This window comes from Sipha flava, unplaced genomic scaffold, assembly GCF_003268045.1.
Source record: "Sipha flava isolate LNK unplaced genomic scaffold, YSA_version1 258_pilon_pilon, whole genome shotgun sequence".
In the NCBI taxonomy this organism is placed as follows: domain Eukaryota; kingdom Metazoa; phylum Arthropoda; class Insecta; order Hemiptera; family Aphididae; genus Sipha; species Sipha flava.
This window is the reverse complement of record NW_020272917.1, coordinates 1,693,157-1,707,851: the sequence shown is the minus strand read 5'-3', so window position 1 is coordinate 1,707,851 and position 14,695 is coordinate 1,693,157. Positions and strand designations below refer to the sequence as shown.

The 14,695-nt window shown below is 31.4% G+C and overlaps 3 protein-coding genes across 5 annotated transcripts in view; 2 read left to right on the top strand and 1 right to left on the bottom strand.

Moving 5' to 3' along the window:
• LOC112684869 (paired box protein Pax-6-like) overlaps positions 1-1,197 on the top strand; it is a 48,931-nt gene extending 47,734 nt beyond the window's left edge. For both annotated transcript variants that reach the window (XM_025556585.1, XM_025556584.1), the window contains one exon: positions 836-1,197. In XM_025556585.1, coding sequence (XP_025412370.1) covers positions 836-924 — 89 coding nt within the window. In that variant the 3' untranslated portion in view covers positions 925-1,197. The remainder of the gene's footprint in view (positions 1-835) is intronic.
• An 801-nt stretch (positions 1,198-1,998) lies between these two features.
• On the bottom strand, positions 1,999-8,444 carry LOC112684861 (zinc finger protein 501-like). Of its 2 annotated transcripts, XM_025556570.1 has the most exons (4): positions 8,012-8,437; positions 7,808-7,951; positions 5,584-5,948; positions 1,999-3,097 (listed from the first exon to the last, which is right to left on the bottom strand). In XM_025556570.1, the coding sequence occupies exons 1-4, from the start codon at positions 8,153-8,155 to the stop codon at positions 2,320-2,322; spliced, it is 1,431 nt and encodes a 476-aa protein (XP_025412355.1). In that variant the 5' UTR covers positions 8,156-8,437; the 3' UTR covers positions 1,999-2,319. The 2 variants fall into 2 exon arrangements, with proteins under 2 accessions (XP_025412355.1, XP_025412356.1); XM_025556571.1 differs by lacking the exons at positions 1,999-3,097; positions 5,584-5,948 and adding an exon at positions 6,660-7,637 and having other exon boundaries at positions 8,012-8,444.
• Positions 8,445-14,103: 5,659 nt separating this feature from the next.
• On the top strand, positions 14,104-14,694 carry LOC112684797 (succinate dehydrogenase assembly factor 4, mitochondrial-like). Its single transcript, XM_025556466.1, has 2 exons — positions 14,104-14,397; positions 14,459-14,694. Exons 1-2 carry the CDS (start codon positions 14,265-14,267, stop codon positions 14,626-14,628), a joined length of 303 nt encoding a protein of 100 aa, XP_025412251.1. The 5' UTR covers positions 14,104-14,264; the 3' UTR covers positions 14,629-14,694.
• The last annotated feature ends 1 nt before the right edge of the window (position 14,695 follows it).

Sequence of the window (14,695 nt, the reverse complement as noted above, 5' to 3'; positions counted from 1 at the left end):
TATCGAATCTTAATTTAACCATCAATGCCTTAAATGTGATTTTACTACAAATGTTAATTATTTCATACCCATTACCCAAACGAATGTACACGTAATATATTACGTGAAAAGTAATAATCTCAAAGAGAATCGAACGTCTAGCATAAAAATTCGAATAAATAATATAATGGTCGACAGCGTAAACGCAACGTTATACGACGATTAAAATAGTCCATACGCGACGTACTGATCATTCATTCGTTCGGAAAAAAAGGACTATAATGTCCTTTTTACTCTAGGGTAAGGGCTGAGAATTTTACTGGATTCGTTATCGATGTTACGGATTGGAATTCGGAAGTGATTTACAACGCTGCAACTGCTGAGTAATGTTGCAATGTATAAAAGCAGCATTTTGTCGACTCGCGAATTAAAATATAAATAAATACATTTTTTAGTCGTGTGTTCTCTAATATTGTATTAGATGATGTTCAGACGAAAAGGGATATTATTTTTGAATTGACGGTTCTTTAAAAACAATACAAGTAATCTCTCTGAAATATTTTTTTTTTTTTTTATAAATTCAAGGAGCGAATACAAGGTATTCAAAATCACAAACGTTTCACGCTTGTATTATTTAGGTACAGTATCCGAAACTCCTCTCTGTGTATATCTATTTATGTATGTATTTATATTTTATTCGTATGTAAGCATCGATAAAAAGGCAATAATTGTTCATGTCTCGGCCCGTCCCACGAATAAATTCTCTCGTTTACTCCACTGTGAATTTAAGTGTAAAAAACCACTTTTGAAAATAATAATTGTATTAATAATTTTTTTTTCTCATTCGATTCCACAGGTCTTATATCACCCGGAGTATCTGTACCGATCGCCGTGCCAGGACATACGACCGACTTATCCTCGCAGTACTGGCCCCGCTTACAGTGACATCAGCTTGTTAAATAACATCGACAACAATGAACACAAAGAAATATCATTGCAATAAATGTAACGCTATGCGCACAACGTACACGCACAACGTAGTAGTGATTATAAATATAAATTGATAATAATAACACGTAAGAATATCTTTAACTCGTATGTATAACTTGATGCAGACAACGATGGGCAATTTTCCAAGAACCGATAAAAAAATTATTATAATTATTATGCATTAGACAAAACCGTGGTTGATTTTAGAAAAATATGTTTTATTACATACGGTATAATATATACAATGTAATACGATTGTAATTATTGTAACACTTAATAACGTAATTATTATTATAATTATTATTATTGCAGTTAAAACAAACGTTACATACGTACCAACATAATAAATATAATAAACATCATATATTATATGGTATTGTTGTACCGTCAGACCCGTATTTAAAAATTTGACACCCCCAGGCATATAATTTATGCCCCCCACCCATAAAAAAAATAAATAATAATAATATAACACTTATTATTTCGTCCATAATCCAAATTCTTAAATATTAAAATATAACTTAAAAATGAAAAGTATTTAATACTTTTTTTTAATTAACAAATTAAACAAATTATTACATAATAAAACATACTATTTTCTTTTTTTATTGTTTTATTTTTTTTTTCATTAGGTTATATCATTTTTAAAATTAATTTTGCTAAAATATTTTGCCGCCCCTGAGACTTGACGCCCCAGGACATGTGACTACCCGTGGCCCCTCCCCCCAAATACGGGCCTGTGTACCGTAAGGACATGAAAGTTTTACACGAGAAAATGTATATTTATGATTTACCCTATACATGAAAATATGTACAATTATAATATTATATGTACCTATATACATGGTATACATAATATAGCTATTATTATTATTATTATTATTATTATTATTATTATTATTATCAAAAATGTTTTATTTAAACAATAACGTCGAATTAATATTATTATTACTGTATTTAAAAACCATGATGTATAAATGTATTTAACTACTAACAAAAATGTAAATTATTATAAAATATTGTACTATGATTTACGTGTAAACTATATACATTATTATATATGAATACCTATACCGAAACCCGAGAAATATTGTTTTATTGAATAATCGTTGTTCTCCTTCGTTCGTACGAAACGTACAAAACGAACACTTAACGGTCTTCGACGCGTCCCGCCTGATGTAATCCTACAGCGCCCTCCCTTCGCCCGAGCATACGCACGTGAATATATGTGATGCAAGTGGGACGGGGCGGTTGTACCGGTGACGTGCAGAAGGCCGGCTGAAGGCCACTAAGTGGCGGCGACGACTAATAAGCACTAGGAACCCCGTGGACAAGGCCGCGAGCCGCACCTCAGCTGACCGATTGCGTCTTGAACGTGAACACTTGCACCTCGTCCGAACCGCCGGCTGCCGACGAGTCCACGTCGTGGCAGCCCTTCATGTGTTCCGTGAGGTTGGACTTGGTGCGGAAACACTTGCCGCACACGGTACACTCGAACGGCTTTTCGCGGGTGTGCACGCGCTCGTGGTTCAGCAGCGCGGTGTACGTGCGGAACGGTTTCGTGCAGTACGTGCACTGGAACCGCCTGTCACCGACGCTGCACCCGACCGCCGCGTCACCCGTCGGCTTGGGCTCGTTCTTGATCAGCCACAGGCTGTTGTTATGCACGCGCTTGTGCTCCAGCAGGTTGCCCTTGGTTCGGAACGGCTTGGCGCACAGGTCGCACGTGAACGGCTTCTCCCTGGTGTGCACCCGCTTGTGGTTCTCTAGCGTGGCCGCGGACCGGAACTGCTTGCCGCAGTACGGGCACTGCCGGTCGTTGGGGTTCCCGGCGTCCGAACAGTTGTTGGCTATGTGCGCGGATAGCAACGACTTCGAAGTGAAGTTCTTGTCGCACCGTTCGCACGTGAACACGTGCACCGCCGCGACGCCGCCGTTCCGTTCCCGTTCCCGGTCCCGTTGGCCGCCGGCGTGCACGCGTTCGTGCGCCGTCAGGTCGTCCAACGACACGAACACCTTGGAGCATCTGCCGCACGTCAGCATGTCTTCCGACGTCACCGTCACACGTGTAATGGACGGAATGTCTCTGCTAGACGTCTTCATCCAACGCAGTTCAGGGTTGTGAACTCTGCGAAAACGTGCACGTAACGATATTAAACAAACGAAAGCATGCCGTGCGTGCACACGTGCAAATGCGCACGCAGCCCGATCGAGCCGCACAGATGCCAGGGGCGTATTTTAGACTTACTTCTAGGGGGGGGGGGAGGCAACTCAAATTTTTTTGCAAACATGCAAATATATGAACTTAAGAACCTTGATTATAAGTATTTAGTATGTTTTTAAAAAATATAAGTTAAACAATAGTAATTAAACTCTTAAATTTCTTATTTAATCAAGAAAATAGTGTTTTCGATGTTTTTAAACTTCGATGTTCTTAAACATAGATGGTTTTTCACCGATACATCGAACACATTGAATATCGACATTCAAACAATTTTACCCATCCTTACTTAGAACCGACTTAAGTGTAATTCTTTTTTAATTCCTGTCTGTGTTTTGAAAGTTACGCTTGTGTTTTATTTGATTTTTCACTAAGTATGGACCTGACAAAAATCCCAATTCAGTATTCACAGCCTTGAGTAATTTGATTTCGTTATAAAATGATCCACATTAAAAAAATTTGAAATGTGTATCTCACATATAATCGATTCCTTAAATACGCATTCGGGGGGAAGCGATCACCCCTTCACCCTCTCTTAATTACGCCCCTGCCAGATGCGCGAAATTTGGACAACGACGCGCGCGCACACAATTTAAAAATAATCACGTTTCGAACGTTGGCGCGCACATTCTAAAACGCTTGACAATATTTTTCGATGTGCGCGCACGTGTCGACAACACATTATTCAACCGTCGGTCACCGAAAAAATAAAATGTTTTGATATCATCGCGCGGTATCGGGTCGGGTTTATGCGGCGATGGGAAAGCGCCGACAAACGCACGCGATCAAACTTCTATGCACAAAAGAAACCTAACAATTCGACGAATATTGTCCGACCTGACGAGTTCCTAGCCGACATTGTTTACGTAAATTTTATGCTACAAATTGGTTACTGACTTTTGATTTTTTTTTTTTCATTACTTATGACCAGGGTTTGTAAGTTCATGCCCTAAAAGATGCCTAAATAAGCATACATTTATGCACTTAAAATTGGCAAAATATGCTTTGAAATATGCATTAAAAAGTTAAAAAATATGCATTTATATGCACTAAATATCTAAAATTATGCACTTAAAAAATGCCTACTTAAAAAAATCATAAATAATTTTTGAAATAACATGAATTATCTATTCATTTTTTTTTATAGCAATATTTTATTTTTTTATGTCATAATTAAAAAAAAATTCATTTTAAGTACTATTTAAAACTATTCTTGAGCCTTCTTGAACTGCGTATAATGTACGTCTTTGTCAATAATTAATTTTAAATCTGATACTTTTAAACAAATTTATTCGTTAAATGTACGAGTATCAAGAAGATAAGAAAATAAAAGATAACACAATTTCTATTTTTAATTTTATATATATTTTCCGTTTAGATTTTTGATAGATTCTAATAAAATGTTGTATAATATGTCCGGTAAAATAGAAATATGCATGAATATGCCAAATATACAAAAACGCACAAAAAATGCAAAAACATGTAAAATAAGATTTCAAATATTTAACCGTGATACCTTGAAATGGATTTCTATGTAATCCAGTATTAAATACAACTTTGCAAGATTGATATGCAAATGCATGAACTTACGAGCCCTGCTTATGACCCATGTCTAGTCATAATATGCCTATAAGTGGACCGGTACAAGATTAACGAAAGCTCTTTTTTCGTAAAACTATAAACACGTGTATAAAGCCTATGTATAAAAATAAATATTCAATCAAACACTTTCCATTTTTTCAAAGGTCAAAAATTAAATATTATATTATTAAGTATTATTCTAAATTGCCTTGAAAAACCATACATGTAATTTTAATATAGGATTTTTATGTGTTAAATAGCCAAGTAATTGTAGCATTTATTTTAAATTAATTCTTAAATGTAAAATAAATTTACTATTATGAGGTTCTTTCATCAGAGCTTTATAAATGTATTCAATAATCACTTTGATACATTGTTAATTACAATAAACTGGTTAGGTGGAAAAAATAATAGAACTTTCAATGAAATGCCAGATAGACAATAATTAAAAATGTATAAATAAAAATACACCCAGAATTCAAAACCAAAATTAACATTATTAGATAATTTATGAAAATTATTTAGAAAAAATTGCAAATAAATGGTAAACTATAAAAAACATATCATTTTTTTATAAATAAAAAATTAATAATTGACTATGACCAAAAATATTGATAAAATAATGTTAACCAAATATATTATACAAAACACAAAATTCTTGATCAGCAGTTTTAAAGACACACATTTTTTTTTTATGTTTGATATGAATTGATTTAAAAAATATATATTTCCAATATGATTGATAATAATAAGACAACTTATCAGATCTATTGGATATAATACAAAAATATAATACTGGAGTAAAAACTAACCGGTAATGTTCATTTAAATTGGATTTTGTTTTGAAGAATTTTTCACATACACTACAACCATAAGGGCGTTCTCCTATATGAGAACGCATATGGTTTGCAAGTGTATACGCAGACAACAGTTCTTTACCACAAATTGTACATTGATGATCATTAGTATTTGTGTCTAATGTTTTATCTTCATTAACTGTAATTTGCATAACTTCCTCTGTTTGAACAATGCAATGGGATAATTCAATTTCATTTTCTACTATTTGATGATCATCAACAGAATCTGGATCATCAATAAGCTGTTCTTCGTATTGATTTGGCTCCACTAATAATAAGTCTTTATCATCCTCCATTACTTCTGGATCAATTACTGAATTCTATAATCCATATATAATTAATTTCATTAATATTTAATAACAATAAACCATCAGTGAATTAAATAATAATTATTTATTCTTACATTCAAATAAATGTAATTACATAATTAAATTACATTAAAATTTAATAAGATAAGAAACTCAGTAATATTTGGTTAAAAAAATATGGCTCAAAAATATAATTACACAAACACCAAATAAATAATATTAATTGTTCATTAATAACCAAACCCTTATCTTGATAATTATAAAGATGTTGATGTATATATACATGAGATAATTCATTACATAGTTAAATTGTCTAACCTTTTAATTTATTTAGTTACTATACTATTTACTATTCAATTATGATAATTATAAACTTAAAATACATTTAAGTTGTTGGCATTTTTTTTTTTTTTTGGGGATGTCTAATTTAAAAATTATATTTTTGTGCTTAACTTAAATTTTAACACAATTAAATTTCAAAGAAGTTTTTATAAAATGACTGATTAAAAAAAAAAAAAACAACACTATCTTAAAACAAGATAGAATAATATATAATTCTATAATTTAAATAACTTATATAAATTCACAATCTATGTATAGATACAATACACTAAATATGAAAAAAAACGTAAATTAGTATTTGGTAACTTATAATATAGGAATCAATTTAAACAATGGAAAATTAAGAAAATAAGATTATAAAATATTAATAAATATTACAAAATACCTAACAAAATTTCATATTTTATTAGTGTTTTTATTTCTTGAATGAATTGCTTGATGTCGTCGTGCTTTTTGTTTGGACATAAATTTTTTTCCACAAAAAATACAAGCAAATGGCCTTTCACCGGTATGAGTACGCTCATGAATTGTCTTATGAGCACTTTCAAAAAATCTTTTGCCACAAAATGAACACAAAAAGTTTCTAACATTATCATGGTATCTCATGTGTCTGTTATATTCAGCTCTAGTGTAAAACGTCATTGTACATTTTTCGCATTGCACATCTTTAGCTGCATTATGAGTCATTTCATGTCTATCACGACCATATGGTGTAACAAAAGCTCTTCCACAATATGAACACACATAGTTGAATGTACCTTCGTGTTTATTCTCATGGCGTACAAGGGTTAAGTATGATTTGAAACATTTTTCACAGTGTCGACATTTAATCTTTTCTCCAGGTGCATGAGTTTTCATATGAATCCAGACTTGTTGAATAGTAGCAAATGATTCTTCACAAAAATGACACCGATATGAAAGACAACCTAATTCTAATTTCTTTTCATAATTTCTCAAATGAGATAACATACCAGCAAGTGTTTTAAACACTTTTTGACATCTTTCACACAAATATCCTCCATCAATTTCTGAATAGGAACTGTTTATTTCTGAACCATTATTTTTTAAATTTGTACATTTTACACATAGTTTAGTTTTTTCTTTTAATAATGAATGTTCTAATGATTCTAAAGCACTAATAACTCCATTACATGACTTGCACTTAATATAATCTGAAGAATGTGTCTTATTATGTAAAGCAAGCAGTTTAGATGTTTCAAAACGTTCCCCACAATCTTCGCACAAACAATATTTATCATCAGTATTTTCTACACATAATTGAGAAATTGTGTTTTCTCTTTTTTCCAACGAAGTACCGTCGTTCCATATGTCCACTACTTCTACAATTTCGATATTATCCTGGAACATACATGTATACCAATATTCATTAAATAACAACAACAATAAGAAAAACTTAAATGAGACTCTGGAACGACGGTACAAATTCCTTAAAATGTATCAACTATTAGTTTACACTTCAATTTATAATAAACTAAGCACTGTTTATACTTTACAAATGAGAAATATACCTTATGATCGTTGTCTTGAATCACAGCTTCATTTCTTAACCAATGATCTGTCGCTTTACACCGTACTCGAAATTCAAAATACGAATTTACTTGGTCAATACAAGATTTACATATAGAATGGGGTAAATCATCATCTAAACTGAACTATATAAGAAAATAATTGTAATTCCAATGTAAATCAAAATTAAATCATTGTTGACTTACACTTAAGCATGTCACTTCTTGCACATTTTCCAAAAGGGATTCTTCATAAAACAAATTTTGCAATGGTTGATCGTTGCGTAAACATAATCGACACAGGTCATTCCAATTTTCAATGTAAATAACTCCCTGTTGTTCTTGGTCCATTTCGTATAAATTCTAGTAAGAAAATGATTAAACGATAAAAATAAAAATTCGCGATTGATTAAAAGATTACGTAGAAATTGTATTTCATTTTGGATTTTTAACCACAACTAAAAATTAAAGTAGAAAATCGAATCAGATATCGGTATTTTAAACAGATAATAGGAATCTGAAATAAACTAATAAAATAAGAAAAACACACTTATCGACGAAGCCAAGAAGTCTGAACAATTTCAGTAACTGTAACTACAACACACGGTTTAAGTACAACAGTAACTATTTTCCTTATCTAAAGAAAATTTGATAATGGAAAACGTTTTACCACAGATTACAATGCAAACGTCCAAGGTTTGTATAGGTTGAAAAGGTTGAAACCAATCTTTTTTCTATGGTTGAAACTTTTAGCGTAGTCCGTTAGTTAACCGTGGTATAAAATAACAATTTATGCCATTGGTTATCATTTTCATTTTTTCACTATCCTTTTTCAATATGTCCTAACCTTCTTATATTATTTTGCACCAGCAAATGCTATCCTCAATGTGTACTTAATCTTATTCACTTTAGGTTTCTTAAAATATAATTATAAATTAGAAAACGTTAGTTTATATATAAACCTATATGGGTGCGTGTAATAATATAATTATAAACTATAATTAATATTTATTGTTACTGTACGAAACTTTACTAGATCACCGCACAGAAGGCCAACGTGTGTTATTACGTTTCGAAATTCAATCACCGATCATTGGCTGCAGGAACGGATTGGAATTTCGGACCAGCCCGGGAAAATACCATTTTATCGACTCACTATTTGATGGATGATTGGGGGGGGGCTGGCAACTAGCAAGTGTACTATACTGAAGTAGTAATTTTTTTTTAGTCCTTTAAAGGACTATCTTTATTAGCATTTTATGGTGTATTCATTGTTCGTCCAAAAATTATTACCTATATTATATTATATTATTGAGGCTTTCATAGGCAGATATAAGATACCTAGACAGGAGCGTACCCAGGAATTGTTTATGGAGGGGGGGGGGTCCAAAATTTTTATTTTATCTGTTTTTTAATTATAATTATAGTTTAACTCAATACCAACAAATTACTGTTAATATACTTTAGTATGGTTTATACATTATAGGTATATTATATAATCTTTAAATTTTGTATATTGAAGATAATGGGAAATTAAAATACACTATATACTATTATTATACTATTTACTACTAAACCGTTGAGTATGTAGAAATTTCAATGGGGGGACCGAATCCGAATCCCCCCATGGGTTCACCCTTGTACCTAGTTGTAATTAGATGTAATTTATAAATAAAAATCATAATTCCTACTTTTATACATAAATACTACTTGAAAAATACTACAATATTACAATTTACTTACCTACTGAAATACATATCTTACCAGTAGCAATAATCAATATTAATATAAAAGAAACTGATTACTACTTTAATCAGTGTTATTATAAAATCAACCAATACCCTAATATAAGGCTGATTGTGTTTCGAAGACACGAGCGCATAGATGCAAATAGGGGAGACTTAGACCTCATTAACATTTTCATAACTTTCCCGGATTAAAAATAATGAATCTCAGAATTTTGTGTATAAGATTAAAATAAAATCGAATAACAAAAATATTTGTTATTTAGTGTATATTATGGCTTTCGTTTTACTTAATATCCAAAATCAAAATTTGGTTTACGAAACTTTTTAATCTTCTTGTTAAAATATAATCTGAACCTTTAGTATTGAGTAGTAGTGATGGGCAATGATATCGTTCTATAATTATCGTAGTACGATAAATCGCAATATCAAATATAGTAATTTTTCTTGAAATACATTTTATTTTTAGATTCTATGCTTTAGTAAATTGTATTGTGTGTGCTGTGTGATAAACCATTAACTAATAACTAATAAGTAATAATATTTGTCTCAAACGCGGTAAACGGTCACTTTGTACGGTCTATTGTTTAAAATGCGAAACGCGGCCACTTTGTACAGTAAGGTAAAAAAGTACGTTTCAGAACGCGGACACTTTATACTATTATATACATATTATGTACATTTATACATATTATATACGTATAATATATATATTATATATCCATTGGTAGTGTGGACTACAATATAGGTAAAATTTTGAAACTAGCATCATCCGTACAATTTACTACGATATGGTATATGCGGTGTTAAGATTTAGACCTAATCATAGAATATATTATACATATAATGAACAGTAAAATTTTATATTTCATTTTATAGTAGGTATGTTTTATATTATAATAGAAAATAAAATTGCAAAGATTTCTGTTATATAAATTAAAAATTAAAATTCTAAAAATAAAACTAAAAACAAAATGTAAAATAAATATAATTTAAAAATTCGTAATTAGATATTTGTTTTTGTTGATGCTGGTTACATAAGTCAATTAATTTACTATCTTTAGCCTTGGATATATGTTTCTTATTCAGTCTATTTCCACATTCATCCAACTGGATTGCCCGTAAAACTGTCCAAAAACTCGGATTAGTTGTTTCAACTAATTTGTTAAATCAACTATTCCACCCTTCACTGAAATCCGTTCGTTTTCTTTATTTAATTTTCCGAGACCAAGTTGTTGGATTTGTTGCCATACAGACTAGCATAAATGAAAAAAACAACCTTGGATATGGACTGCATTAAAAACTCGATTTATAATAGTATAATATACGTTAAGTTTTACGTGGTTTTACCTATACTGCAGTCTACATTACCAATGTATATATATTATATGTATAAATGTACATAGTATGTATATAATAGAACAAAGCGTCCGCGTTCTGAAATTTTTATTTTTAACCTACCGTACAAATTGTCCGCGTTCTGAAACGTAATTTTTTATCCAGCCGTACAAAGTGTCCGCGTTTCGCATTTTTAATGTTCGTCCGTACAAAGTGACCTAGAACCCTCAGGCGCAGATTCAGGGGAGGCAGTCGCCCCTACCGCCCCCCTGGACAAATATTATTACTTAACATAAATTAATGAATCGTCGATAAGAACAATATTATTGTAGCCATATGATCGATGACAACCGTCAACCGGACATCCCTAGCCGACTCATAGAGTATATTTATTTATAATCCGCCCCTCCCGTTATAGTAGGCTGGATCCGTGCCTGATTTGTCTCATAATATAACTGATCAAGTTTTTACACGTATCCTCGGGAAATGTGAATTATTATATTATTTATATTTAATTTTACATTTCTACATTATTATTACATTTGATACAGCTTATAATGTTATCTGTATCGATAAGCATTATGAACTAGATAAAAGTTTACGATATTGGTGTACCAATAATAAATATCATATACTAAATTTTATTATATTTTATTATTTTACGAAATGTATAAAAAATAAAATTCGATGCAATATCAATATCGAACAAATTCCGATATCGCAATACAATATCGAAAATATTGGAACGATATTGATACACAATATTATATCGTTGTCCAATAGAAATGTAATGTATATTCAAATATCAGTATTCGATGCTACAATACCTATTATTATTAGGTAAACGTTTTGTGTTGCGCGAAAACGAATAATTTTCGTTACGTATTGTATTGTAGCATCGAATACTCGAATAATTCCCATCACTTTGTCCCAACACTAGTGAGTATTGACAAATTTTGTCTGTAAGTAAATTAGTTGATGCGAGTGTGGAAGCGTAGCCTCTGCAAGTCTGTGTTATCTGGGTACTTATAGCCCTCAAAATGTAAACTCTAGTTGTGCCAGTTTGAACGTGATGTTATACAAATTGTTCAGTAAATTTAAAAGTTAACAGGACCGAAGTGTCAGATGAAATTCAAACAACTTACATCATTTAGGGGGACGATCAATTAAAACCAACACACATTGCCACCTATCAAAAAAAAAACTGTTGGTCTCGCTAAGGTTGATTTATTTTATAACTCTGTTTAAACGTAAAAGTGTCATAAAAATATAAAAATTTATACCAAATTTTAAGTTATTTTACTAAATTTTGTCAAAATAATCTTGAGTAAAGCTAAAGATTTTTCAACTCAAAATGTTAACCGGGATGGATAACAAGTTGCCTTGGTAATTACGAATATAGGGTTAAAATTAAAACATTTCAAATCAGGTATCAATTGGGCACAGTACAGATGGTAGCAGAGCATATTTTAACATACAAAGTACGTGGCACATGTGCCCCCCCCCCAGTAGTGTGTGATCGTACTACTTAACCAACATATTCTCATAATGTCATTAACGAAATTCTCATAATGAATTGATTTTCCCTGTATGTTCCTTTGATAAACAATTTTAGTGAAGTGCCACCCAGTTAAAATTACTTAAAATTCTGGATTGTAGTGTTGCAAGAATGCAGTCTTAGCACAACATCGTGTATCTCATCTGATGTACTATCGATTAATGAAACATTGCTTACTTATTTCGGTCGTTTGCGACGCGTACTTGTATTTTAGAACGAACAGAATGAACTCGGGTAACACTAGGCCAAGGCATACCGTCATAGACAAATTAAGGCTCGATCGAAGGGATCCATGGTATAATGTTTTATTTCTTCTAGATTTGTCCGTTTTCGAATTGCTACCAACAGTAACCCAGTCTTCATCTGATTACGAACTGATATAGCTCAGTAATAATTGATTGCAGGTTAACGATTTACGAGTATATACCAGTGAAAAAATAAGATAGTCAAGTTTGTTTTATGTTAGTTAGAAGTTCACCGGAATCTAAACAGCGAACTCTCTCAACGAAGAATTGGGCGTAGAGGCCAATACACCTAACAGTGTATGAATTATTTTTATGGGGCTAAATAAGGAATAAAGCTTATGTACCTACCACCATTACCTACAAATTTGGAAGAGCTCAATACTAGGATAAAAGATGCTTTGAATATCGTATAGATGTATGTCGGACGGCCTGCGGGGGTTATATTGAACATTTGTAAGTTGTAACTAAACTAAATAAAACTTGATTATTTTATGAATATTTTTTACTTCATTTCACCCTTATATCTTTATTTTTAAAACATAGTTTTGAAATCGGATGAAGACTTTTGAATCACTCTGTATGTACAATTATTACATACCTACATTATCACGATGTTTTGCAGTGCATTTTATAAGGAATTTTCACTGGGTGACAAAAAATGTTTTTCTCAAAATAGTCAATATAATACCATAGTACGATTATAGTATTACACGTCTGTTTCGCATTATTTTGCTCAATCTTTCAAAATATTGTCGACAGAGTATCATCACTGGGCGACATTTGTGTTGTCCAGTGGCGTAGCTAGGATTTTCTGAAGGGGGGTGTTAATTATAATTATTAAATATTATATATAATACGTACAAATTAAAACTTTTATTTTAATTAATTAATATGTATACATAATGTCTGTAATAGAGATGTAATGTATATTCGAATTCGGATAGCTTTACCATAAATTATTCGAATATTTAACTATTCGAATATCAGTATTCAATGCTACAATACCTATTATTATTAAACGTTTTGTGTTGCACGAAAACGTAAACGAATAATTTTCGTCACGTATTGTCGCAATCGCGATAATGTTAACCTGTATATATGTAATTAGTATTGTGCATTATTTTATATTTCATATTGTATTATCGATTTACCTATATTCCTATAATAATGTAATATATGATACGACTCAAGGGGGTGTCATATCTACCAAACACCCCCCCCTTGTATACGCCACTGGTGTTGCCTAGTTAACTAGTTAAAAAATGCACTGACGTTTTGAATTTTCAATTTTAATCACAATCCACAAGTACATACATAACTATACTTAAATATAACACATTTGAGAACCACTGTTAAAAGGTATGAAGTTAGGAACGGCTAAAATAATTCCTTTGTACGTTATCAGAATTTGTTTTTATTCGCTTATTTTCGGATAATGCTTAGATAATGAACTAAGGAAATTAATAAAAGGCCAAGAGTTCAACAATTGCACGTCTTGCGAAACAATATTTTAAGTTCGTAACTATAGTAACTTACCTTTTATCACTCGATTGAAGATTTATTTTTCAAGAATCATGATGAATTCAATAAATATGATTCAGCGAACATTAGTGATACGTTCATCAATAAAACAATTCCCAAAATATAAATCAACCGATTCAAAAAAAGAGGAATTAAAGGAAACAATAAAAATGAAGACACCAATTGGTAAAGTAAAATATTTAAGCTAAGTTAAAACTTATTAGTAATAACTATAATCATACTAAAGGGAAATTGGATGAACTAAAATCTGGTAAGCATCCATTTCAAGAAAAGGAACCACTTAAAGAATTTCCGGAAGGTCGAAATCCAGTTACAGGAGAACAAAATGGTCCAAAAGGCCCAGAACCAACTAGATATGGTGATTGGGAAAGGAAAGGAAGAGTGTCTGATTTTTAATTAAAAAACACATGTATAAATAATTTGTTTATAATTAAATGTCTAGAATGTAAATTGTAAATTAAAA